Genomic DNA, 25,743 nt, shown 5'->3' on the forward strand with positions numbered 1-25,743 from the left:
TTCCAAGAAATTGTACGTACTAGTTAGTAAAAAAAATTAATAAAGCATTATTTATGACATGATAACATATATTTATGAAAGTCGTACAATATATTGCAACAACCGCCACTTATGAGACTTACATCTGGTTATGTCATCAAACTAACGTGAACACATAAAATGATAGTATTCTTATCATAAAACTTATAAAACTTATGCCTACTGGTCAACATTAGAACAATCGGTGTTTTTGTACCTTTCTCTAAGTAGTTTTAATAAATGCATAGCACATTTCCCCTTCTACTTCAAACAAAAATCGAAACAAAGTTTCCTATTTAAAACAATCATATGCTAGTTGGGGTGGTAATTTAGGATCTAAGCTAACCCATAACAGACTTGAAATAGGCGGATATAGGTCTAGCATAAATGAGTCTGTGCTATAAACAATCTGACTTGACTCATTTATTAAATTGGTCAATTTCAGATTCGGAGTTCAAAGCCATCTAATTGATCCGTTTAATAATTATGTCAGTCTAACATGGATTTAATGCAATCCATTTACTCATTTAAGTCATCTGAGACTCATTTAACTATTTAAAACCTGTCTAACCCATAATAACCTGATCTGACCTGCTTTTTAAATGAGTTCATGCAGGTTGACTTAATATGTTGGATCGGTGGGTAAGTTTTATTATTTCTAGTTATATGAAAATCATGTGAAAAACCATTTGGTGATGGTACTTTTTTTGCTTGTGATGCATATCTAGATGAAACTTTCATAATTTATACAAGCTACTAATTCTCTTAATATGCACTTAACAAAAAAAAAAAAATTGTTTTTTTACATTGTTATATATCTCTATTGATAGACTTATAATAGATTTTCCAGTCTGATTCACCAATTTTAACTACTTTTTTTTTTTTAATTTACTCTCCAATCATAAAGAAAATCCTTACCAAACCTCTTTCTAACTTGACTTAATAACCAGATGCAAGAACGGATGTTCTTGGCTCCAAATCCATCTAGCTTGACCTCTTGAGCTATTGTAATTTAGAGTCACCGATCACATGATTTGCATGTACATCGATATTTGCTTTGGATACTTCTACCAAAGAAAGGGAAATTTTTCAGGCTACTCATTAGTTTTTAATCCGATGCTTGTTCCTTAACAGTTTGATTGAGGTGCAAATGGAGCAGTGACCTCATGTACGGGAACCGGGTTTTATATTTTGGACAAAAAAATCGTTTACCTTTCTTCGCATGCAATTGCCATTGGATCATCAGCTGCACAGATCTGAAAGCAACCTGAAATCCATCATCTATCTGTCAGCACAGATCTCAAAGTGGGCAGCTGATGATCCAACGGTGGTTTCGCTCGAAGGAAGGTTAACCATTCTTTTGTGCCAAAGGTACAGCATCCCTCATGTACAATACCATATTCTCGATGGAATAGGTTCAAGTTGTTTGAAGAAAATATATGCACCACTTAATCAGTCATATAGATCTTACAGCTAAACAAAACATGAAAGCAAGAAATCGTCCACAAGAAAATAACTAGATTCAGAACCATAAAGACTACCAATAACCATATGCATAAGTGTTTTAGTCGTCCCCAACGGTTAATGAAGGCCAAACCACACCAAATATAGTCCAACTATTTCTGCACAACAATACACTTTCAAATCACACCAAACCATATGGACCCAAAAAAAAAAAAAACAAAATCACACCCAACCATAAGCTCACACCAAACCATAAGCACAGACTGCACATGCAGGTATAGAGTCCATACTTCATAGAGATGCACCTAATTATCTTACTATTGGACCACTCACCGTAGTTTTCATGTCAATGCGTGCTATTTCCACTAAATCAGTCTGATCCAGCTCCAAGGCTTCTACATAGATATTCTGAGCTCTTTCATGGCTGACCACAAGTTGCAAGCTCTCCATAAGTTGCAAGCTCTCCTTCAACTGTATCACCACTTGGATCATTGTTGGCCTCTGACTAGCTGTTGGCATGGTGCACTTCATTGCTGTATCTGTTACCTTCCAAACAGAGTTGGTGTCGTACTCTCCTCTTAGCCCTGCATCAACAATATCAGTGATTTCTCCTCTGGCAATCCGCTGCCACACCCATTGGACTATGTGACCCCTGTCAGGGTTTCTAAGCACAGCCGGTAGGCCTGTTATTAGCTCCAAGAGAACAACCCCGAAGCTGTATACATCACTCTTCTCATTCAGCTGGAAGGTATCATGGTACCTACATAACAATGGTATCAGTTTCCGTAATCTCAAATAAATCTAACATTAGTTAACTCATAGATGTTGCATGTTAAAAAGGATATGGCTTTTTCAATCTCAGGCACTAAGACCCAACCGGCCTTCTAGTAGGCACTTCAACTGATATGCATCAAATGAATGCATCAGCTTCGTGTTCTCTGCAGAAAGGCTAGAGAATACCTGGTCCTCATTTTACAAGAGCACAGATGCACAATTTGCACCACAAAATACTATGCAGCATTTGATGGCCACCATCAATAGATGGATAGCCGCTAAATAAGATGGACTTATGTATTATACATAGTACATCTGTTTGATGGCCATCCATCTATTGATGGCAGCTATTGAGTACTACATAGCATTTTATGGTGAAAATAGTGCACCGCAAAGAATTCTAGGTAATTTTACATGCCTTATAAAGGATCCTAGGTAATTTTACATGGCTTATAAGTTTTACCTTATTTACCATGAAAAAGTAGTGCCACAAGCAAAAGTAAGGGAATGTGCAAATGTGTTAGGATCTTTCATGGTATAAGTTTTGCATGTGGAGTTTGGTACAATCTCAGATAATTGCTATGTCATTTATCTCAGAGATAGGTAGCTCTCATTTATTTATAGAATACGATGAGATATTGTTAGTGTAATATGTGGTGCATCATGGTGATAAAAAAGAACCATCCATCTCCGAAATAGATGATATGATAGCTATCCATGATGATACTGCATCTTATGGTGCACAGTTGAACAAAAGAGGATCCTATTATTATGGAAATCGACCATGGCTAGTTATTGAATCATACTCAGGATCTATGTATCCTGGAGTGCCCTTGATAATCTCGGTAGACACATGAGTGTGATCATCAGTAAGGAAAGCCTTTGACAACCCAAAATCTGCTATCTTGGCCACCAAGTTTTCTGATAAAAGGATGTTGCTGGTCTTCACATCTCTATGGATAATAGGTGGGGTACATCCTTCATGCAGATACTCCAGCCCTATTCAGCAAATTAATCTTTAGCAAAATGATAAGGATTCCTATAATAAAAATATATAGTTGTAAAAGAACAAATAATATAAAATTGTGCTAGACCTAGTGCGGCATCAACTGCAATCCGAAGCCGCTCTCTCCAATTTAGGACTCTGCTAGTACCATCTTTATCTGTAAGAGATAGTATTAGACAAGTATGTGTATATATATATATATATATATATATATATAAGTGGAGGCTTGAACATGTGCAATTGCAATAATGGACTATTAACTACAAATACTCAGTTACATGAAGAAAGATAAAAGAGGGAGAAAAACAAAAGGTAAGATAATATGACTAAATAGTTTTATATTTCTTGTAATGAAATACATTAATTTTAATTGTTCATAGCAGCCATATAAATAAATACACACACACACACACACACACACACACACACACACACATATATATATTTGTGTAGAAAAGGATCATATTATAGCTACTGTAAATGTTATAGATTTACACCTTTTTTGACTTAATGATGGAAGTCGAATATTGATGATATGAAGTATTAGATATGATTTATTGTTTCTAAACTACTTATACATTAAAAATAATATAACTTGAAAACCCCTAATTTATGTATCAAGTAATAAATACATGCATTAATATTTTATTTTATTTAAAATATCCAAATTTTGACAACTTGACATATCCTCTAGGATTTGCAAGCTATATGATTTTTGTAATGTAAATAGCATAGAGATAATAGATCACATCCAACAACTCATATTATTGGTGAGGAACCGTATCATATAATTCAAAAAATATGTAACCTATAACATTTGCACCAAATGTAAACTTGAACATGACCCCTTTTTTTATTTTTGATGTTTAAGATGAAGTTGACAGTATCTGTTGTCTTCATTTTAAGCATCCGAAAAAAAAAGACCCTTGGCCTTCATTTCATTCGAAACAGGGGAACGGAGGGTTCCGAGCCTCCATCAACCTTAATGGCCCTTCTCTCGCCCTCTCTCCCTCCCCCCTCCCTCTCCCTCTCTCTCCATCTCTTCCTTCTTCTCCCTTTTCTTCTCGCTTTCCCTTTTCTTCTCCCTCGCTCCCTGTCTCTTTTCTTTTTTCTCTACCTCTCTTTTCCCCCCTGTCTCTCTCTTTTTTCTTGATAAGACTGAGTTTTCTTTATCGATACATATCGAAACAGCATGATACCATATTATACTATCAGCCAGGTACTACCTAAAAGGTTTTTCCACTTGTTTATCTTTTTAAATTAGTAGTTGGGATTGAAACATTCTGCTAATAAATTATATGAAAATGATGCTGTGGAAGTTGCTTCAGTTGGTTGGCACCTCCTCCTTGCAGTTGGTATGTACGTTTCTGTATTTGAACCCAAATATGACATTCCTCATATATATTTCTCACCATTTTTTCAGAAAGATTACTTGCTACTACTTAACACCATAGATTGGAAAGTACAGCTCCATACCTGTAAGATGGTCTTTGAGACTTCCTTGGGCCACAAACTCATACACAAGTCCGAGGCAATTATTATCCTTGCAGTAGCCAATCAAAGACACCAAATTTCTGTGATGAACCCTTGATAAGAGCAGGGCCTGCAGCCAGAAGTAATCAGGATGTTGTCAAGTGGGACAGGTGGGGAAAGATCATGCACAAGCTATTAGAATCCAGAAGTGAGTATGACTGTGGCATACCTCGGCCTGGAACTCCTTGATTCTTTGCGCCTTGGAATCACTAATTTCTCCAGTTTGAGACTCATTGAACATACTCTCTTGCACCGATGTTCGAGCCCGTAGCTTCACTGCGACTTCGGTGCCATCCTGCAAGCGGCCATAGTAAACGGTCCCGAAGCCACCTTTGCCAAGGACCCGCTCAAAGTTATTGGTGATGGTCTTCAACTCTAGGTATGTGAAGCCACGGTTCTCTGGTGGAATGGGTTGGTCTTCGATGGATGTCGCTTTTTTTGGTTGTACTTGCAAGGACAGTGGTGCTAAGCAACATGTAATTAAAGTAGTATGTGAGTGGCGCAATGCTTTGCATGTATGTTTTTGTTATGCTACGCCTCTAGCCTTTTCTTGCCTTCTCATTTCAATATCACTTAATGAAATATGGTGGCCTCATAGAGACATACATGCTTAAAAGAAGATTATTTATTTGACATGGCCTCTACTCAACAGTATTATAAAGAGATTGCAAGACACATGCTATTTTTTGGATTTCTTCGAAAAAGAAAAAATCATTGTCAAGTTCCTACACCAATTTTCTTCTTCTTTTTTTCTTTTCTTTTTTTTGGTTTTGATCATAATAAGGGAGACTAGAATGGCCACCCAGCATTTGTCAAGCAAAAAGTAATTTACAAGCAGATTGAGATAAGATGGTAGAAATATAAAATCAAAGAAGAAAATAGAAGGAAAGGGGACCCAACTATCTGAACCCTCAATGGGCAACACCTTAAAGAACAATCTCATCAGAAACCAGCCAGTTGAAGTCTCTGATTGACCACATCAAGAATATGCATCCTCTTAAGAAAAAGGAGAGAGAGAGCACAAAGGTACGGACCTCCATGAACCATGATGTTATTAGAGAATGAAGAACAAGAAAAAGCTGATCTAATGCAGAAGAAAAGTGGCTGAACATGAAAGTAGTACTCTAGGTCAGAATGGTTTGAAGGCCTGTCTTCCATGCTATCATCTGGAATCATCTTAGGCACAAGCCTCATCATTTTCAGAGCAAGTTCAAGTGTGGCATTGAAGAGCTAAGAGATTTCAGAGGTAACAGTGTCAAGTGTAAGAACAAGATCAAGGGTTGCAATAGGGCCCTAAAGAGAGAGGACTGACACTCTGAAGCAATAGATAACAAACCAATTGTTACCCATCCAAAGACTTATAACAAGATAGAATGCATCTGATTCTGCTCAAAATCTTCCAAAACCAAATAGATCTTTAAAAGAGCAATGCTGAGACCAATCACTAAACACAGAGATACCTCTAAAAGTAATGGTAGATGCAGGCTGAGACTTATGAAGGAAGATAGTATGGGAGTTTCTTTCAGTCTAAATGCTCCAAAGGATCACTGCAATTAGCATTAACAGAGATTTATGCAGACCTCTTTGAGAATGTGAGGGAATCCACTTGATGGGAAGGGGTGTGGATCACCAGGAGGAGCTAAGATTCCCCACATCGACCACAAACAGTCTCATACAGGAAAGATGGAGCAAGTAAAGAAAATATGGTTCCAGGGTTTCAGTCAGATCATCACAAAACAAACAATCCCCGAAGTATCTTCCATATTTTTTTAAGATAGATCTCACCGGTATTTAGCTTGTCGAGAGCAGTGAGACACATGCATGAAGCATTTGATCTTAGATGAAATACAAAGGAACCATAGGGACGAGAAGATATTTGTTGCAACGGTGATACCATGTCAAACTTGTAACAACCCAATCAGAAGTCGGAAATTGGTGGGCCAGTGTGGGGTGCCATCACGAAAATCGGTGAAATACATGGCAATCGATGAAATATAAGTGTTCTCATTGGTTATAAATTTGACATAGTATCACCATTACAATGAAGTTTTTTTCTATAAAGACATGGCCAATTCCCCTTAAACTCCTCTAGCATTAATGAACCTACATAAAGAAGCGGTAGAGAAGTTTCTAGGGCTATTTATCTTGAAGATAAGATTATCAAGTTCGGAATTGAAATGGAAATCATTAAGGACTTGTTTGATTTATGAAAAGAACTTTTCTTTTTAGAAAGTAACTTTTTAGAAAGTTACTTTATAGGAATATAATTTTAGTATATTTGGTTGACCATGCAAAATGACTTATTAAAAAATGGCTTATGTTTGATTGAGCATCTATTTTCTTGAAAAAATTATATAAAATACCTATTATACCCTTAATAGATATAAAATCAGACCTTTTTGCACTCAAACTTCATATAAATAATAATATTATATTTATATAAATATAGATATAACATTAATATATTATATTATAATATTAAATCATAATAATAAAATATAATACTAATATATTTATGTCAATATTATATTATTATAATATTAATACTTTAATATAATTTACTAGTAAAGATGTAAATATAATATTAACATTAATATTGATATATTCATACAAATACTATATTAACTAATAAAAATATTATATTAGCATAAATATTAAAATAATATTAATATTTTATAAGTATTATAATATTTATATAAATATATTATATTATATTAATATAAAAATTAGGGTAATATTATATTAGTATTTATAAGGATAATATTTAAATGATATTTTTCAAGAATTTATATGCTTCATAATCACATATTTACAAAAGCATCATCATCATTGTTTTTGATTTACAGTCTTAAAGAAATATTTTTGGAAAGAAAAAGATTCTCAATTTTTATCCCATAGGAAGTCCCAAAACTCACCATCTCCTTGAGTTTCTACTTCCCATAAAACAAGAGAAGTATCTTTCCATGGAAAGAGCCTTTTTCATTCTCTCTCCTCTTAAAACTCCAATCAAATAAGAGAACTATTTTTCACTTTTCAAGAACTACCACTTCTCCTCTCCACTTCTCATGAACCAAACAAGTCCTAAGGAGAGAGTGTAGCTAATGCCATTCAGCTTGTGCCTGTAAGGATAGAATTGAGCTATTTGAGGTTCCATGAGTGACTTCGTAAATTGAAAAATTGACTCACCATCAGCATATGAAAGATAAAAATTTGGACGTAGTATTTTGAGAGGGACAATTGTTGCTCTTTGAATTGATTTTGATGATTACAAAGTATTTGAGGGGGTTACTAATAATTTTGACTTGAAAAAAAAATTATTGTATTTCAGAGGCAAAATCATAATTTTACCAAGTTCTAATTCGGAAGCCTCAAGAGCAAGAACAGAAGATTTATAATCTATTGGAGGCAATTTTAATATTTTTGAATATATATTTTGAAAGAAAATCATGTTTATATATTTGAGTCGATCTCATGAGTCGACTCATGTCGAAAGGAGCTGAACAGCATGCTGAATTTTTTGATTGGCACATCCTGTGAGTCGACCCCATGAGTCGATCCCTGTGCATGAGTCAACCCTATGAGTCAACCTCTGCTGCTGTGTAGTTCAAAATTACAGAACAGTCATTTTCTGTTCTGTGCCACAGAAGTCGACCCCATGAGTCGACTCATGTGTATGAGTCGACCCTATGAGTCGACTCCTGTGACGGAAAAACTCCGCAACGGTTAGTTTTTAACTCATTTTGGCCACATTTAATGCCCATTTAATGTGCTCTAACGGCTCTATTTCAGCCCAGATTACTCTCCACCATCATTTGAAGTTATAAAAGGCACTTAAAGGAGGGAATCAATAAGGTTTTGAAAATATTCTTCAAGCATTCATTTCAACCCTAAGAAAAGAGCCCTCTTGAAGTTAAAGAAGCTTTTATTTTAAGTCCACCAATCCCTCAAGAGCTTATTCAAGTCTTAAACCATCTTGAGAAAAATCAGAAAAGCTTCTTTCTTATTGTGTAAAGTGTATTTAAAACTTTATTCACTCATTAAAGGAGCTACATCTGTATTTCTGTGTGATTAACTATTATACTCTTTTTGAGTTGATATTTTTTGTTTTGGAAGAGTCTCAAAATGTGAAAAGGTTGATCCGAACCTTGAATCAGATTGTATTGGATTGGCTTGTACCTGAGAAATAAGTATTTTAGCTTGAAATAGCTAGAGTCAGAGATTCTGACGTTGTATTCGGGTTGAATAAGATTTAGTGGATTTGAATTCTCAAGTAGGAGCTTGAAGAGTGGATGTAGGTGCAAAGTTGGCACCGAACCACTATAATTTTTTTTGTTTGTGTTGTGCTTACTTGCTCTATTTTTAAATCTCCTTAACTTCTTGCATTCTTGCATCCAACTTCTACGCCTTGCATAATTTTCACTCTCCATATTTATCCTGCTCATTTAATCCTCATAGTTGTAAGTTAATTTTAAAATTTTTAGAAATCCAATTCACCCCCCCTCTTGGGTTGCATAGCTGGACAACAAGTGGTATCAGAGCTCGGTGCTCTAGCCCTACTTTGATTTAACCATCAAAGAGCTAAAGATCTATGGCAACTCAAGTTGGTGCTTCACTAGCCAAGGGGCAGTCCACTAACTGACCTTCACTTTTCAATGGATCAAACTATACCTATTGAAAAGCTCGGATGAAAATCTTTATTCAAGCACTTGACTATGATATGTGGAGTATCATAGTAAATGGACTACAAACATCCACTAAAATAATTCATGGTGTAGAATCAACCAAACCCGAAAAAGAATGGGATGAGGTTGATAAAAAAATGGCTCAACTAAATGCTAAAGCCATGAATGTTTTGTATTGTGCTCTAGATGCTAATGAATTCAATCGTATTTCAACATGCATGTCAGCTAAAGAAATATGGGATAGATTAGAAGTAACTTATGAAGGAACTAATCAAGTGAAGGAATCAAAAATTAACATGCTTGTGCATAAATATGAACTATTTAAAATGGAGCATGATGAATCAATAACTAAAATATTTACTCATTTTACTGATATTATTAATGATCTAAAAAGTTTTGGTAAGTCTTATTCTACTAGTGATCTCGTGAGAAAGATTCTTAGATCTTTATCAAGGACTTGGGAGGCCAAAGTGACTGCAATCTAAGAAGCCAAAGATCTGAATATCTTACCCTTGGAGGAGCTTCTAAGATCGCTGATGACTCACGAGCTAAGCATGAAATAACACTAAGAAGAAGATGTCAAAAAGAAGAGGATAATCATCCTTAAATCCACTGCTCAACCTGATGAGGAATCCGATGATACAGAAAATGAAGAGCAGGATGAAGAAATGGCCCTCATTACTAGAAGGTTTAAGAAGTTTTTGAAAAAAAAAATAAAGAATGAGGAAGAGGCCACCTACAAAAGGAGAACATAGTACAGAAAAGGATAAAGAGCAACTCCTTATCTATTATGAATGCAAGAAATCGAGATACTTTAAGTCTGAATGCCCACAACTGAAGAAAAATCTTAAGAAGTACAAGAAGAAGGCCATAATGGCTACATGGAATGGAAGTGATGAGTCAAGCTCTGAAGAAGACTCAAATGAATAAGCCAACTTGTGCCTTATGGCATATGAAAATGAGGTAAATACTGAAACTCCTATTGACTTTACATTTGAAGAACTTCATGAAGTATTTTATGATTTAATTGATGAACTAAAGAAGCTAGGAGTAAAGAACAAAGAATTAAAATCAAAGAATCAATCTTTACTAAAAGAAAATGAGAGTATTTCAAATGAAAAATCAATCCTATCTCAAAAAAATTTGAACTTAAAGAATGAGATTGTCAAGTTAAAACCAATGGTTGAGAAGTTCACTTTAAGTTCAAATAAACTTCACATGATACTTGACAATCAAAAGGCCATTTATGATAAAGTCGGTCTTGGATATAACCCTCTAAAGAAATAAAAATTTTTGAAAAATATCCTTGAAAACTCATCATGCAACAAATTTTCAAATATGACTTATTTTAAATATGGTAGAGTAGGACACAAATCCTATTCATATTTTTCTAACAAATCTGAAAATTTCAATGTAAAGAAAATATGAGTTTCAAAAGGAACCATTATGACTAACCAAAAAGGATCCAAAAAAATTTAGATACCTAAAGTGAAAACTTGATTCTTGTGTGTAGGTATGTCTTGTATTTCAAGAAATAAATCAAAAATGGTATCTTGATAGCGGGTGCTCAAGACACATTACTGGTGATGAATCCCAATTCATTACACTTGATGCTAAAAATGGAGGGATGGTCACCTTTGGAGATAATGGCAAAGGGAAGATTATCGGTATAGGTAACATTGGTATCACTCCCTCCAAGTATATTGAAAATATTTTATTAGTAGATGATTTAAAATATAATTTATTAAGCATCAGTCAATTTTGTGATAAAGAATATAAAGTCATTTTTGAATCTTCAGTTTGCATTGTAACTAGTCCTATTAATAAAGGTATTAAATTTGTTGGGCATAGACATGGTAATATTTATATGATAGATTTGAATGATCTTTCCAAAATAAACATGTAATGCCTAGTAGCCTTGAATGCCCAGATTAATGAGACTAGTTGGCTTTGGCATCGTAGGCTTGCACATATTAGCATGCATTCACTTTCAAAACTTATTAAAAAGGAATTGGTTACTGGCTTACCCAAATTAAATTTTGAAAAGGATAGAATTTGTGATACATGCCAACTGGGTAAACAAACAAGAGTCTCTTTCAAATCCAAAAATATTGTTTCAACTTCTAGGCTATTAGAACTATTGCACATGGATTTATTTGGATCTACTAGAACTACTAGTGTAGGTGAAAAATGATATGGTTTTGTAATTATTGATGATTTTTTTTTTATTTTATATGGGTCTTCTTTTTGGCACATAAGGATGAAATTTTTCATATTTTCTCAAAATTTTTTTGAAAAGTCACAAATAAAAAAAAATTTTAATTCAAAATATTCAAAATGATCATGGAACCGAATTTGAAAATTAAGATTTTGAAAAGTTTGGTAATGAAAAAGGTATTGACCACAACTTTTCAGCTCCTAGGACACCCCAACAAAATGGGGTAGTAGAAAGAAAAAATAGAACCCTTGAAAAAATGGTCCGTACCATGCTATGTGAAAGCAACCTTCCAAGATATTTTTGGATGGAAGTAATTAACACGGCATGTTACATATTAAATCATGCTTTAATTAGATCAATTTTAAAGAAAACTCCTTATGAGCTTTGGAAAGAAAGAAAACCAAATATTACATATTTTCATATTTTTGGTTGTCGATGTTTTGTGCTAAACAATGGTAAAGAAAGACTAGAAAAATTTGATGCAAAATCCGATGAAGCAATTTTTCTTAGTTACTCCTCTTCTAGCAAAGTTTTTAGAGTTTTCAACAAAAGAACTTTAATAGTAGAGGAGTCAATACATGTTATTTTTAATGAAACTAACGTCTTTTTTCAAGAAAAAATGAAAGTATTGATGATGTAGATCCTCTTATAGAAGGGATGAAGGAGATCACTCTAAAAGACTCAACTATTCAAGATGATGAAGAACATGAAGACAAACAGGATGAGGAAGGTGAAGAACAACAAGAACAACCTCAAGGTACAAATGATCTATCCAAAAAATGGAGGTATGATCACAATCACCTCAAGAAACTAATCATTGGTGATCCTACACATAGTGTAAGAAGTCGCTCTTCACTTAGAGATGCATTCAATCATTTTGCTTTTATCTCTCATCTTGAACTTAAAACCATAGATAAAGCTGAAAAAGATTATAATTGGATAAATACAATGTAAGAAGAACTTAATCAATTTGAAAGAAATAGTGTATGGACTTTAGTATCAAGACCTAAAAATTATTCAATAATTGGCGCAAAATAGGTATATAGGAATAAATTGGATGAATATAGAAATATGATAAGAAATAAAGCAAGATTAGTTGCAAAAGGTTATAATCAAGAAGAAGGAATTGATTTTGATGAGATCTTTGCACCTATTGCTAGTTAGAAGCAATTAGACTTCTACTTGCATATGCTTGCTTTATGAATTTTAAGTTATTCCAAATGAATATCAAAAGTGCTTTTCTAAATGGATATATTGCTGAGGAAGTTTATGTAGAACAACCTCCAAGTTTTAAAAATCATGCTTTTTCTAATCATATTTTTAAATTAAACAAAGTATTATATAGTTTGAAACAAGCACCTAGGGCTTGATATGAAAGGCTAAGCAAATTTCTGCTTAATAATAGTTTTTCAAGAGAAAATGTAGACACAATTCTTTTCATTAAAAGAAATCAAAATGATATATTAGTTATACAAATATATGTTGATGACATTATTTTTGGGTCTACTAATGAAACTCTTTGTCAAGATTTTACTAAGCTCATACAGGGAGAGTTTGAGATGAGCATGATGGGAGAACTTACATTCTTCCTCGAACTTCAAATCAAACAAACAAAGGAAGGAATCTCCATCACCCAAAGCAAGTACACAAGAGAACTATTCAAAAGATTTGGAATGGAGAACTCCAAAGCAATTGATACACCCATGAGCCCATTATGTAAGCTTGACAAGGACGAAGGAGGTAAAAATATAGACTTAAAATTTTATAGAGGTATGATTGGTTCTCTATTATATTTAACTGCTAGTAGACCAGATATTATGTTTAGTGTTTGTCTTTATGCTCGCTTTCAATCAAATCCAAAAGAATCACACTTGAATGTAGTTAAAAGAATCCTTAGATATTTAACTGACACAAAACTCTAGGACTATGGTATTCTAAGGACTCATCAATTGACTTAATAGGATATTCAGATACCGATTTTGCTTGATGTAGATTAGATAGAAAAAATACTAGTCAAACTTGCCAATTTCTTAGAGTTAACTTAATCTCTTGATTTAGCAAGAAACAAAACTCGATAGTACTGTCTACGGCCGAGGCCGAATACATTGCAGTCGGAAGTTGTTGTGCTTAAATCTTGTGGATTAAGCAACAACTTGAGGACTTTGGCATCAAACTCAATGAAACTCCTACAAGATGTAATAACACTAGTGCTATAAATCTAACTAAAAATCCAATTCAGCATTCTAGATCAAAATATCTTGAAATTAGATATCATTTCATAAGAGAATATGTCCAAAATAAAGATATAATTCTTGACTATATTTGTACTGAAAAATAATTGGCTGACATCTTTATCAAGATCTTAAGTGAAGATAGATTTTATGAAATTAGGAGAGAACTAGGAATCTTTGATCCATCAGCCTAGGTATCTCTCTGATTTCAAGTTCTTAATGCCAAAAATTCATTGAACCATATTTATTGAGCTCAATTCTCATTTTTTTTTGGGAGCTCAAAAGCCCAATACTATTATTCACATGATCAATATTTGGGTAAACATCTTTTCCTTAGAGCTTCAATTTTTTTCAAAATTTTTTCAACATTCTTTTGAATTTTTCTGTGCCATGAGTCGACCCCCAGGGTCGACCCTAGGGTAAACTAGTAATTATGTCAAAACCCTTCGGGCGCTCTCTTTTTGTTGGGAATTTTTCCTTGAGCTGACTCAGCCCTTCATCTTCTTCCTCCCATCGAACCAAAAGCTCTCCATCTCTTCTCCCTCAAACCAAAGATTTTTTCTCAAATCTTTTCTCCCACCGATTCTCATCCTTCAAATCGTCTGTTTAAGAACCAAGTTCTTCTCCTCTTTCCTCTTCATTTGGGACGGTTCGAACTTGTCCTAGACTCTACCCATCTTCTCCAAATCGGCACATCACCTCTCCAAAATCTTTGCCTTTCCACTAAAATCTTTTCCTCTCTCCTCCACATTTAGTCTCCTAAGCTCCTTGCAAATCCTTCTTATGCAAATGGCTCCCAAAATGAAGCTTCTACAGAGGAGAAAATTTATTCGCAGGTTGGAAGAGAGTGTGCATAGAAAGAGATTAGCAGTCAAGCCCTCTCCTGCTCCAATCCCAGCTCCAGGTCCTGCTTCAGCCTCCACTCAGTCCTCAATCAGCCCAGGCAAGGTACCTCTCTCTAATCGAAAAGTGGAACCCGAGAAAAATATTGATTTCAAGTTTTCTAAAAAAGAAGGATTCTCTATTGGATCGAAGATTAAGAATCAAGGATGAAAATTTTACTACTCTTTAAAGAAAAATATTTATGTCGATCTATTCAGAGAATTTTATTTAAATTTGAGCTATTGCAATAGAACAGTGAAATCTACAGTAAAAGGTGTTGATATTATTCTTGATCCAGTACATTTGGGACAGATACTGCATTTGCCTTATGAAGGCTATACCAATATGGAACTCTCAATTAAAGAAGAAGAAATTAATGTTATCTTAGGGAGAACATATACTGAAAGTCTAAATAAATTAGAAGCAAAAATTTTTTCTGTTGAGATGAGGTTGTTGCATCACTTGGTAACCAAACTGTTTGTCCCTAGGAGTGGTAGACATGACCTTCTATCTGGTAGGGACATTTGCATTATGTACCATGTGATTACACAGATCCCCCTGAACCTTCCTGCATTGATGTTTGAGGCCATGAGAGAGACCTTAAATAGGTGCAAGGCTCACTTGCCTTTTGGTATGGCACTCACCTTGATTTTTAGGAGATTTGGAGTCAGTTTTGAGGGGGAGGCAGTTGCTAGATTATCCCATTCCGACACCATCAATCGCCACACACTGCATCACATGGGTTTTTCTAAGACTGATGGCGGTTGGACAAAGGGTGTTGAGGAGAGAGCAGAGGATAGAGCAGAGGAGGAGGGACCGTCTTTACCTCTTCGTGATCATAGAGCATCTCCAGATATTCAGTTCATATCTGATCATGAGACTGGTCCTTCAAAGTCTGTGAGGAGGCATGCTTCAGTTCCACAGTCAGAGAGCAAGGTACATCCTTCAGAGTTCAGACTAGCTGATGATCAGATTGAGATGATGTCCTAGCGTGTAGCCTCCATTCTATCTCAGCAGTTTGCCACTTCAGTCTTTGCGCAGAGATCGACATCCCAGGATGACTTAGACCAGACTCTGATCCCTCACATTTCTACTATTTTTCAGATACTCACTGCTCAGTCAGTACGTATTGAGCAGTTTGAGGGATATGTTTTGAGATTGACAGATAGAGTACTAGATTTGCAAGGGTAAGTATTTGCTTTAGTCCATCTCCAGCTGCATGAGGACATCACAGAGATCTCAGACCTAACTGCAGAGGCGGCTAGACTTCGAGGAGTCTTATAGAGTAGTTTTGACTTCTTGAGGAGAGAGATCAGGGGCTCCAGTGAGAATGTTTCTACTCAGTTCAGTGCCCTGATACAGTCTGTTTTGAGAGCCTTAGATCTTTTAGACACCATCAGACTTTCTCTTATAGCACAGTCCGTAGCTTCTCAGGCTCCAGGATCCTCTCACCCCTCTACTCATGCTGGTACCTCTACCCGTGGCCGAGGCAGATGCGGTCGAGGTCATGCCCATGGACTTGATCCTACATCTCCTCACCCTATCTCTGATTCTTCAGACTCTGATCCCTCTAGCCATGACATTTATTAGATCTAGATTAGTTAGTCTTTTATGTCTAGGTTCTATCTTATGAGCCTTGTATTTATTGGCTAACTAACTCTTAGATAGTTTCTATCCATGACTTTTGTATTTTGAGTTGACTCATGTGTATTGGGATACCTTTTATATTCAGTCACTTTTTGAATATATATATATATATATGTGTGTGTGTGTGTGTGCGCGCTTTGACTTTCAATGAATGTCTATGAATGTGATCAAATTGAATTGTTTTAATTATGAGATATGAAAAATAACTCATATTTGTGCTGTGAAATACTATGAATTGCAATATCTTCTAGATGAGCAAATTGATATATCCTTTATGTTTGCTATAATGAGGGGGAGTAGAGAAATAAGCAATCAAAGAAGGAGGCTAACGAAGTAAAATATGGCATCAAAAAGGGGGAGTAAAGAAAATATGTCCTTTTTGTTATCTTTCTTTTCTCTATCCTTAAAATCCCCTAAGATCCTATTTGATGCTATCACAAAGGAGAAGTAGAGAATCTTAATTGATGCTGTCAAAAAGGGAGAGTAGAGAATCTTAATTGATGCTGTCAAAAAGAGGGAGTAGAGAATCAAAATTGAGATTGCGCAATAAGCAATAAAGAAATGAGCAATAAGCAAAATTGTTAAGCAAATGTGTCAAAGAACCAAAATCATCAGCTATTTTTAATTTAATTTTCAAAGCAAATGAACTTATAAACAAATTTTAAATTGATCTTCAAACTGCTTATAATGCATTTCGTTCAAATACTTGACTATGATATTGAAGTGATGCATCTTCATAAATTTGAAATTCATGTAGAATGCTTTATATATGCTTTTGCTCAAGTATTTTGTCATCATCAAAAAGGAGAAAATTGTTGCTCCTTGAATTGATTTTGATAATTACAAAGTATTTGAGGGGGTTACTAATGATTTTGACTTGGAAAAAGATTTATTGTATTTCAGGAGCAAAATCATAATTTTACCAAGTTCCGATTTGGAAGCCTCAAGAGCAAGAACAGAAGATTTGTAATCTATTGGAGGTAATTTTAATATTTTTGAATATGTATTTTGAAAGAAAATCATGTTTATATATTTGAGCCGACCCCATGAGTCGACTCATGTTGAAAGGAGCTGAACGGCATGCTAAATTTTTTGACTGGCACACCTTGTGAGTCGACCCCATGAGTCGACCCTTGTGCATGAGTCGACCTCTACTGCCGTGTAGGCCAAAATTAAAGAACAATCATTTTCTGTTCTGTGCCACAGAAGTCGACCCCATGAGTCGACTCATGTGCATGAGTCGATCCTATGAGTCGACCCTTGTGATAGAAAAACTCCACAACGGCTAGTTTTCAGCTCATTTTGGCCGCATTTAATGCCCATTTAATGTGCTCTAACGGCTCTATTTCAGCCCAGATTACTCTCCACCATGATTTGAAGTTATAAAAAGCACTTAAAGGAGGGAATCAATAAGGTTTTGAAAAGGTTCTTCAAGCATTCATTTCAACCTTAAGAAAAGAGTCCTCTTGAAGTTAAAGAAGCTTTTATTTCAAGTCCACCAACCCCTCAAGAGCTCATTCAAGTCTTCAACCATCTTGAAAAAAATCAAAAAAGCTTCCTTCTTATTGTGTAAAGTATATTTAAAGCTTTATTCACTCATTAAAGGAGCTACATCTGTATTTCTGTGTGATTAACTGTTACACTCTTTTTGAGTTGATATTTTTTGTTTTGGAAGGGTTCCAAAATGTAGAAAGACTGATCCAAATCTTGAATCAGATTATATTGGGTTGGTTTGTACCTGAGAAATAAGTGTTCTAGCTTGAAATAGCTAGAGTCGGAGGTTCCGACGTTGTATTCGGGTTGAATACTATTGGGTATAAAATACCCCCAGCCGAAGTTTGTAAAAGGCCCTTCCGGCTTCTGACTTTGTATGGCATCTTTTCGAACTCCCTCGACCGTCCGAGCTTCCATAATATCATCCAGACTTCTCCAATAATGAGCTCCCCCATTCATCTACCGGATTGCTCCAAATGCTTTCTGGGCTTCACTATCAGCTGATTTTCTACAGTGATCGACTATTCTCCGAATCTCTTTCAGACTTCTTCCGGCCACGAACGACTTTACTCTGAACTTCTTTCAGACTTCTACAATAATCAGACTCCATCCAAGTTTCTACGACAGTCGACCGCCTTTCGGATTTCATCCGAACTCCTACAAGGGCCGGGCTTCGTTCGAACTTCTACAACGGATGGATTCCAGATGAATTCCTACAAAAGCCGGATATCTACCCCGAACTTCTATTGCAGGTGGACTTCATCCAAACTTCTACCAGGGTTGGGCTTCGTCCGAACTTCTACAGTGGGTGGATCACAAATGAGGTTCTACAACGAACAGGCTCCACCAGTAGGATCTCTACTCCGAACCTCTTTCGGACTTCGTCAAGGATCGAGCTTCTCCAGCGATGGAACTTCTATAGTAAGCAGTCTACTCCAAACTTCTACGACAATCGATCTCCATCCGGGCTTCTACGATAAGCGGCCTCCTTCCGGACTCCTACAGAAATCGGACTCCGCCCGAACTTCTACAGCGGTTGGATTTCGGGCGAACTCCTACAACGAACGTGCTCCAACAGTCGGATTTCTATAGTGACCGACTGTCTCTAGTGTCTTTCGTACCTCTCCGGCCATCAACCTTTGACAGCGCCAGCCGACCTTCCACAGCGCCAGCCGACCTTCCACAGATCCATCCGGTCTCCTCCAGCGGACGAACTTCCACAACGCCTTCCGAATTACGCTATCAGCCGACCTTCTGTCAAATTCCTCGTGCAATCGGACCTCTCCGATGGACAATCTTCAGACGAGCTTCCACATCAGGCGAATCCCAGATGGACTTCTCTAGCAATCGGATTTCTACCGAACTAAACCAACGAAAAGTCTCCATCCGAGCTTCTACAACAGATGACTCCCGCCTGTAGCATTAGCGCCCAAGGCATCCGACAACAGTAGACTCATCAGCAACCTCGAAAACATCCGAGCTTCTCCCGGATGGCTGAGACAGAGAGCCATTCCGCTCCATCAGACATCTCAATCGAGCTTCAGCCGTCAGACCCGAACTCTCTGGCAAGTCACGACAATGGCCACTACCCTGCTCTACTTTCTGTAACAGATTCTACACGGCTCCACCACTCTCTGGAAAGTCACAACAACGGACACCACTCCACTCTCCATAACAAACTCCACATAGCCCTGAACGGTCCTCTAACGCCACTACTCTCCATAACAAACTCCGCGTGGCCCTGAATGGCCCACTACCAGGCAGTTACGGACGTCGCTGTCAATCAGTTGCACTCTTCATCTATAAAAAGGGACCCCAGATACGTTCTTCTCTAAGCTCAAAACTCTATCTCAAAATTCTGCTAAAATTTTCATTCGAGCACTCAATTTCTGTTGAGGCAGAGTACTGACTTGAGCATCGGAGGGTCTTGCCGGAGTACCTCCAACTCCGATTTAGACTTTCCTTGCAGGTCCCGACGGCGAATGCGACCCCCTCGACTCTAGCTTCTCCGACATCGGTGAAATTCTATACCAACAGAATTGGCCCTAGAGGAAGGGCCCTGTGTCTTCGCAGTACCCTTGTTCTTAAAGGAGTGCTCAACGGGACCATCTCTGATCATCTTCTCTGACATCTTCTTCTCCTTCTCCTGCCAGATCTCCAGCTGATGCCTCCTCGAAAGACATCCACCAGGCGATCCATGGCCTCCACGGCCAGATCTCAACGAGCTCCACAAGCTCTGGCCTCATCTTCAATTTTTCAGGCTCTTCCTCCTCCGGCAACGGCAGTCGGCATGGAGCAGTTCGACTTGCTGGTTCAGCAGGTCAGGGGCCTCACCGAAGCAGTGCAGGCCTTGCCGCAGCAGCCGCAAGCACCAGTGCGGCTGGAAAGAGCATCGTCAGAGTTTCAGAATCCGGTGATCGGGTGGGCCACTTGGGCTAGTCGCCCTGTCTTCCCCAAAAAGGGGAAGCAGAAGGCGGAGAGCCCTCTGTCCGATCATGATTCCACCTCCTGAGAGTTCCTACCTCTGTTCCACCAAAAGATCCTCGAGACTCGCAGTCGAGAGGACATCCTGGATCAAAGATTCTAAGAGATGAACCGACGGATTGAGGAGCTCATCAGACGAGGTCGGCTCGACAGATTCATCCGACGCCGGCCTAAAGGAAGGGAGGATCGACCGAGGGTCCTACCACAGCCAGAGCCGCCAAGGAGGGAGGAACAGCCTGAGGACCGACCTCCAACCGGGATCATCCACACCATCTCTGGAGGACCGACGGGGAGCAGCCAGTGGATCGGCCATACTGCCCAAGCGACAGAGGACTGAAGAGTCTATAACCTTTACTGAAGAAAATACCCGGGAGATTCAATTCTCACATAATGATGCAGTTATAGTTTTTTTAAATATTACTGACGATGATGTACGCCGCATTCTTGTTGATAGTGAAGCTCGATCGATATTCTATTTTACGATGCATTCTCGACAATATCCATTCCGGATGGTCGATTAGGACCGATAAACTCTCCGTTGGTAGGGTTCACTAGCGATGCTGTGCCAGTGGAAGGGGTAATAACTTTAACCATGGTTGTAGGCCGGTACCCAAAGCAATCAAGAGCGCAGGTAGATTTTCTAGTGGTGAGGGTGTCGTCTGCCTACAATGTAATACTCGGCCAACCTAGCCTCAACACCCTCCGAGCTGTGGTGTCAACCTACCACTTGAAGCTGAAATTTCCTACTAGCCAAGGAGTCAGAGAGGTCAGAGGAGATAAAGCCCTGACAAGACACTGCTACAACATAGCCCTTCAGAGAAAGGGATAGTTCGACCCCTGTCCAATTGATGGATTGGATACTCACGATGACCTTGCTGAAGAACGGGGTGAACCAATTGAAGATCTTATCTCAATTTCTTTGAACAATAGAAATGAGAAGCATGTGGTGAAGATCAGCTCTAACCTAGGAGAAGAGGTAAGGACACAGCTCATTAATTTTCTACAAAAGAATGCGGATGTTTTCGCTTGGGTCCCGACAGATATGCCAGGGATTGATGAGGGAGTCTTGGAACACCATCTGGCTGTTGATCCCAAACATCGGCCGATGAAGGAAAAAATTCAAAGTCATGCATCGAAAAGGCAAGTGGCAATAGCTGAGGAAATTGATAAACTCCTGAAGGCCGGGTTCATCAGAGAAGTCAACTACCCAAACTGGGTCTCCAATGTGGTTCTCGTCAAGAAGGCGAACGGCAAGTGGAGGATGTCTATAGACTTCAAAAAGCTAAACAAAGCCTGCCCGAAGGATAGTTACCCTCTGTCCAGAATTGATCAATTAGTGGATGCAACTTTGGGCCACGAGCTTCTCACTTTCATGGATGCATTTTTCGGCTACAATCAAATCAGGATGGTACCGGAGGATGAAGAAAAAATTACTTTTATTACTAACCTGGTCTTTATTATTACAGGATCATGCCTTTTGGCCTCAAAAATGCAGCAGCGACCTACCAACAGCTGGTGAACAAGATCTTCAAAGAGCAGATCGGCCGCAATATGGAGGTCTACGTGGACGATATGCTTGTAAAAAGCAAATCCATAATGAACCATATCGCCGACTTTGAGGAGACCTTCAGCGCCCTCCGAAAATATAAGATGAAGCTGAACCCGGCCAAGTGCACTTTTGGAGTAACCTCAAAAAAATTTTTAGGCTTCATGGTGTCGGGGTGCGGGATCGAGGTAAATCCGAAAAAGATTCGTGCTATCCAGAAAATGATCACCCCGAAGTCAATAAAGGAAGTTCAGCACCTTACTGGGAGAGTAGCAGCTTTGAATCGCTTCATCTCAAGGTCGGCCGAACGATGCCTGCCTTTCTTTCAGACCCTCAAGCAGTCGAAGAACTTCTGTTGGACCACTGAATGTCAGCAAGCATTCAAAAAATTAAAGAGCTACCTCGGCTCACCCCCGCTATTGGCAAAGCCCGAACCCAGAGAGGAGTTGTTCCTGTACCTGACGATCTCCCCTGTGGCTTTCACAGCAGTCCTGGTTAAGGAAGAAATAAAAATTCAACGGCCGATCTACTACATCAACCAAGTATTGAGAGACACCGAAACCAGGTATACTAAGTTAGAGAAACTAACTTATGCCTTGTTGATTGCAGATCGAAGGCTCCGACCTTACTTTCAAGGGCACACCATAACACTGCTCACCGACCAGCCGATCAAGGCGGTTCTGCATCGAGCGGATGCTTCCGAAAGGATAACGAAATGGACAGTCGAGCTCATGAAATTCGACATCAACTATCAACCTCGATCGATGATTAAAGCCCAGATATTAGCAGACTTCATAGTGGAGTGCACTATTCTGGAAGAGGCCGAACTTGAACAAGGTGAAGCTGACAACTCAGGGCTCCAGTCGAATTCCCCTGAAGAAAGAACGGATCTCCCTGATGGTTTTTGGGCTATCTACGTGGACGGTTCCTCCAACATGTCAGGTGCAGGTATGGGCCTAATCTTGGTTAATCCAGAAGGAATTATTGCGGAGTACGCACTGCGCTTCGAATTTTCTGCGATAAATAATGGAGCAGAATATGAAGCTCTGATTGCAGGATTGAGGATCGCCAAAGAGTTAGAAGTAGATCGACTCCAAGTCTACAGTGACTCCCAATTGGTGGTGGGACAAGTCAGTGGAAACTATGAAGCTCGGGAGGACGGTATGGCCAAGTACCTCGAAAAGGTGAAAGAGATCGTCCCTGCCTTCGACAGCTTTGACATCAAGCAGATTTCAAGAGCAGAAAATATCAGGGCCGACCTTCTCTCCAAGTTGGCTATACTAGCTCCGACTGAACTGCCCAAGAAAGTCTTCTTCGAGGTTCTGAAGTGCCCAAGTACGGAAGAACCGTAGCTTGTGATGGAGATCAACTATGAACCCAGCTGGATTGACCCACTGGTTGCATACCTGAAGGATGGAGTTCTTCCTACAGTTACAAAAGAAGCTCGGAAGCTTAGGAACCAGGCCTCCCGATATATTCTTTATGAAGGCAAGCTGTACAAGAAGTCGTACTCTTTGTCTCTTTTAAAATATCTCTGGCCTTCTGAGGCTGACTTCGCCTTGTGGGAGGTACATGAGGGAGTCTGTGGAAGTCACCTGAAGGCCAGATCTTTATCCCATAAGTTACTCCGACAAGGCTATTATTGGCCTACCGTGTACCATGACTCCATCGAATATGTCAGAAGGTGTGATTGGTGTCAGAGATATGCAAATATCTAAAGGCAACCCGCCTCCGAACTTACACCCTTGAGTGCCCCATGGATGTTTGCACAATGGGGGATGGATATCCGCAGACCTTTTCCCCTGGCATCCGGGCAGCGGAGGTTCCTCCTGGTGGCAATTGACTACTTCACCAAGTGGGTCGAAGCTGAACCTTTGGCGAAAGTTATAGAAGCTAAGGTGCAGGACTTCATTTGAAAGTCAATTGTCTGTAGATTTGGCCTACCCAGAACTCTCATTATTGATAATGGGCGATAATTTGCTGGGGCAAGATTTGTTGAATTTTGTGAGGACTTAAACATCTCCCACAACTTCACGTCAGTGGCCCATCCGCAAGCAAACGGTGAAGCTGAGGTTACTAATAGGACTCTGCTGCAAGGGATCAAGGCGAGACTTGAAAGAGCAAAGGAAACTTGGGCAGATGAGCTTTATCATGTGTTGTGGGCATACCGAACTACCCAAAGACTGTCCACAGGGGAGACCCCCTTTGCCTTAGCCTTTGGAACAAAAGCCGTGATCCCGATCGAACTCAAACTCCCGTCGACGTGAGTTATGGCATTCAACGAGCAGTGCAACTCACAGGATCTCAAAGCCAACCTCGACTTATTAGAAGAAAAACGAGAAATAGCTCAAGTTCGGATGGCCACCTACAAGCAGAAAGTGGCCTGCTACTACAACTCCCGGGTCAAGAGCAAGGCCTTCAGAACGGGGGACTTAGTACTTCGGCAAGCTGCTGTCTCACAACCTTAGAATCAAGGAAAATTCGCCCCTAACTGGGAAGGCCCGTATGAAGTCAGGAAGGTGGTTTGGCCTGAAACATACTATTTGAAAGAGCTCGGAGGAGCAGACCTTCCGCAACCATAAAATTTAAAAAATCTACGAATGTACTACCGATAACTTTGCCTTAAATAAAAGTTTCTTTCATATTCGCATATCTTTTCTTTTGATATGAGCTTATAATGACAGGGAGTAGCTCCTTCAGACAATCGAAATTAAGCATATTGGGAACAAGAGAAAAATCTCATCCTGACACGAATGAAGGCCCGGTTATATAGAGACCGGATGGAGGGAGAGGCCCTTACAACGGTCCTTATGTGCCCCCACAGTTATGTTAGGAACAGGAGGAGAATCTCGTCCTAACATGAGCAAAGTCGAAGGCCTGATTATATAGAGACCGAATGGAGGGAGAGGCCCTTACAATGGCCCTTATGTGCCCCCACAGCCATGTTAGGAACGGGAGGAGAATCTCGTCCTAACATGAGCAAAGTCAAAGGCCCGATTATTTAAAGATCAGATGGGGGGAGAGGCCCTTACAATGGCCTTTATGTGCCCCCATAGCCATGTTAGGAACAGGAGGAGAACCTCGTCCTAACATGAGCAAAGTCAAAGGCCCAGTTATTTAAAGATCGGATGGGGAGAGAGGCCCTTACAACGGCCCTTATGTGCCCCCACAGCCATGTTAGGAACAGAAGGAGAACCTCATCCTAACATGAGCAAAGTCAAAGGTCCGATTATTTAAAGATCGGATGGGGAGAGAGGCCCTTACAACGGCCCTTATGTGCCTCCACAGTCATGTTAGAAACAGGAGGAGAACCTCATCCTAACATGAGCAAAATCGAAGGTCCGGTTATTTAGAGATCGGATGGGGGGAGAGGCCCTTACAACGGCCCTTACGTGCCCCCACAGCCGACCTCATCCTAACATGAGCTAAAATTGATCGTGGCAGGAACAGGAGGAGAACCTCGTCCTGACACAAATGAAGATCTGATCATTTGAGATCGGATGAAGAAAAAAGTCCCTCAGCAACTCCTCTGCACCCCTACAATCCCGTTAGGAGCAGAAGAGAAAACCCTCGCCCTACCACAAAAAAAAGAAGAAAAAATGATGAGCTACATGAAAAAAAATAAAAAATAAAAAATAAATGAACTACATCCGAGGTTCAAGGGACCTCGTCTCAACGAAGAAGAAAACTCTTGTCGAAAATCTCCAGTCCCTAAGAGCGAATCAATACGACGATGACCAGGAAGAATCTTCAAACAAAGCCGA

The 25,743-nt window shown here is 38.8% G+C and overlaps 1 protein-coding gene across 4 annotated transcripts in view; it reads right to left on the reverse strand.

Moving 5' to 3' along the window:
* Positions 1 to 1,516: 1,516 nt before the first annotated feature.
* Positions 1,517 to 25,743, reverse strand: part of LOC114912865 (LRR receptor-like serine/threonine-protein kinase IOS1) — a 75,246-nt gene continuing 51,019 nt past the window's right edge. For 3 of the 4 annotated variants that reach the window (XM_073251447.1, XM_073251435.1, XM_073251432.1), the window contains 5 exons: positions 4,965 to 5,260; positions 4,739 to 4,865; positions 3,351 to 3,419; positions 3,063 to 3,255; positions 1,517 to 2,242 (listed from right to left, as the gene is read on the reverse strand). In XM_073251447.1, the coding sequence (XP_073107548.1) occupies positions 1,792 to 2,242; positions 3,063 to 3,255; positions 3,351 to 3,419; positions 4,739 to 4,865; positions 4,965 to 5,260 (1,136 nt within the window). In that variant the 3' untranslated portion in view covers positions 1,517 to 1,791. The remainder of the gene's footprint in view (positions 2,243 to 3,062; positions 3,256 to 3,350; positions 3,420 to 4,738; positions 4,866 to 4,964; positions 5,261 to 25,743) is intronic. The other variant, XM_073251442.1, reaches the window with a different exon arrangement.

Source organism: Elaeis guineensis, chromosome 1 (genome assembly GCF_000442705.2).
Source record: "Elaeis guineensis isolate ETL-2024a chromosome 1, EG11, whole genome shotgun sequence".
Lineage (NCBI taxonomy): Eukaryota > Viridiplantae > Streptophyta > Magnoliopsida > Arecales > Arecaceae > Elaeis > Elaeis guineensis.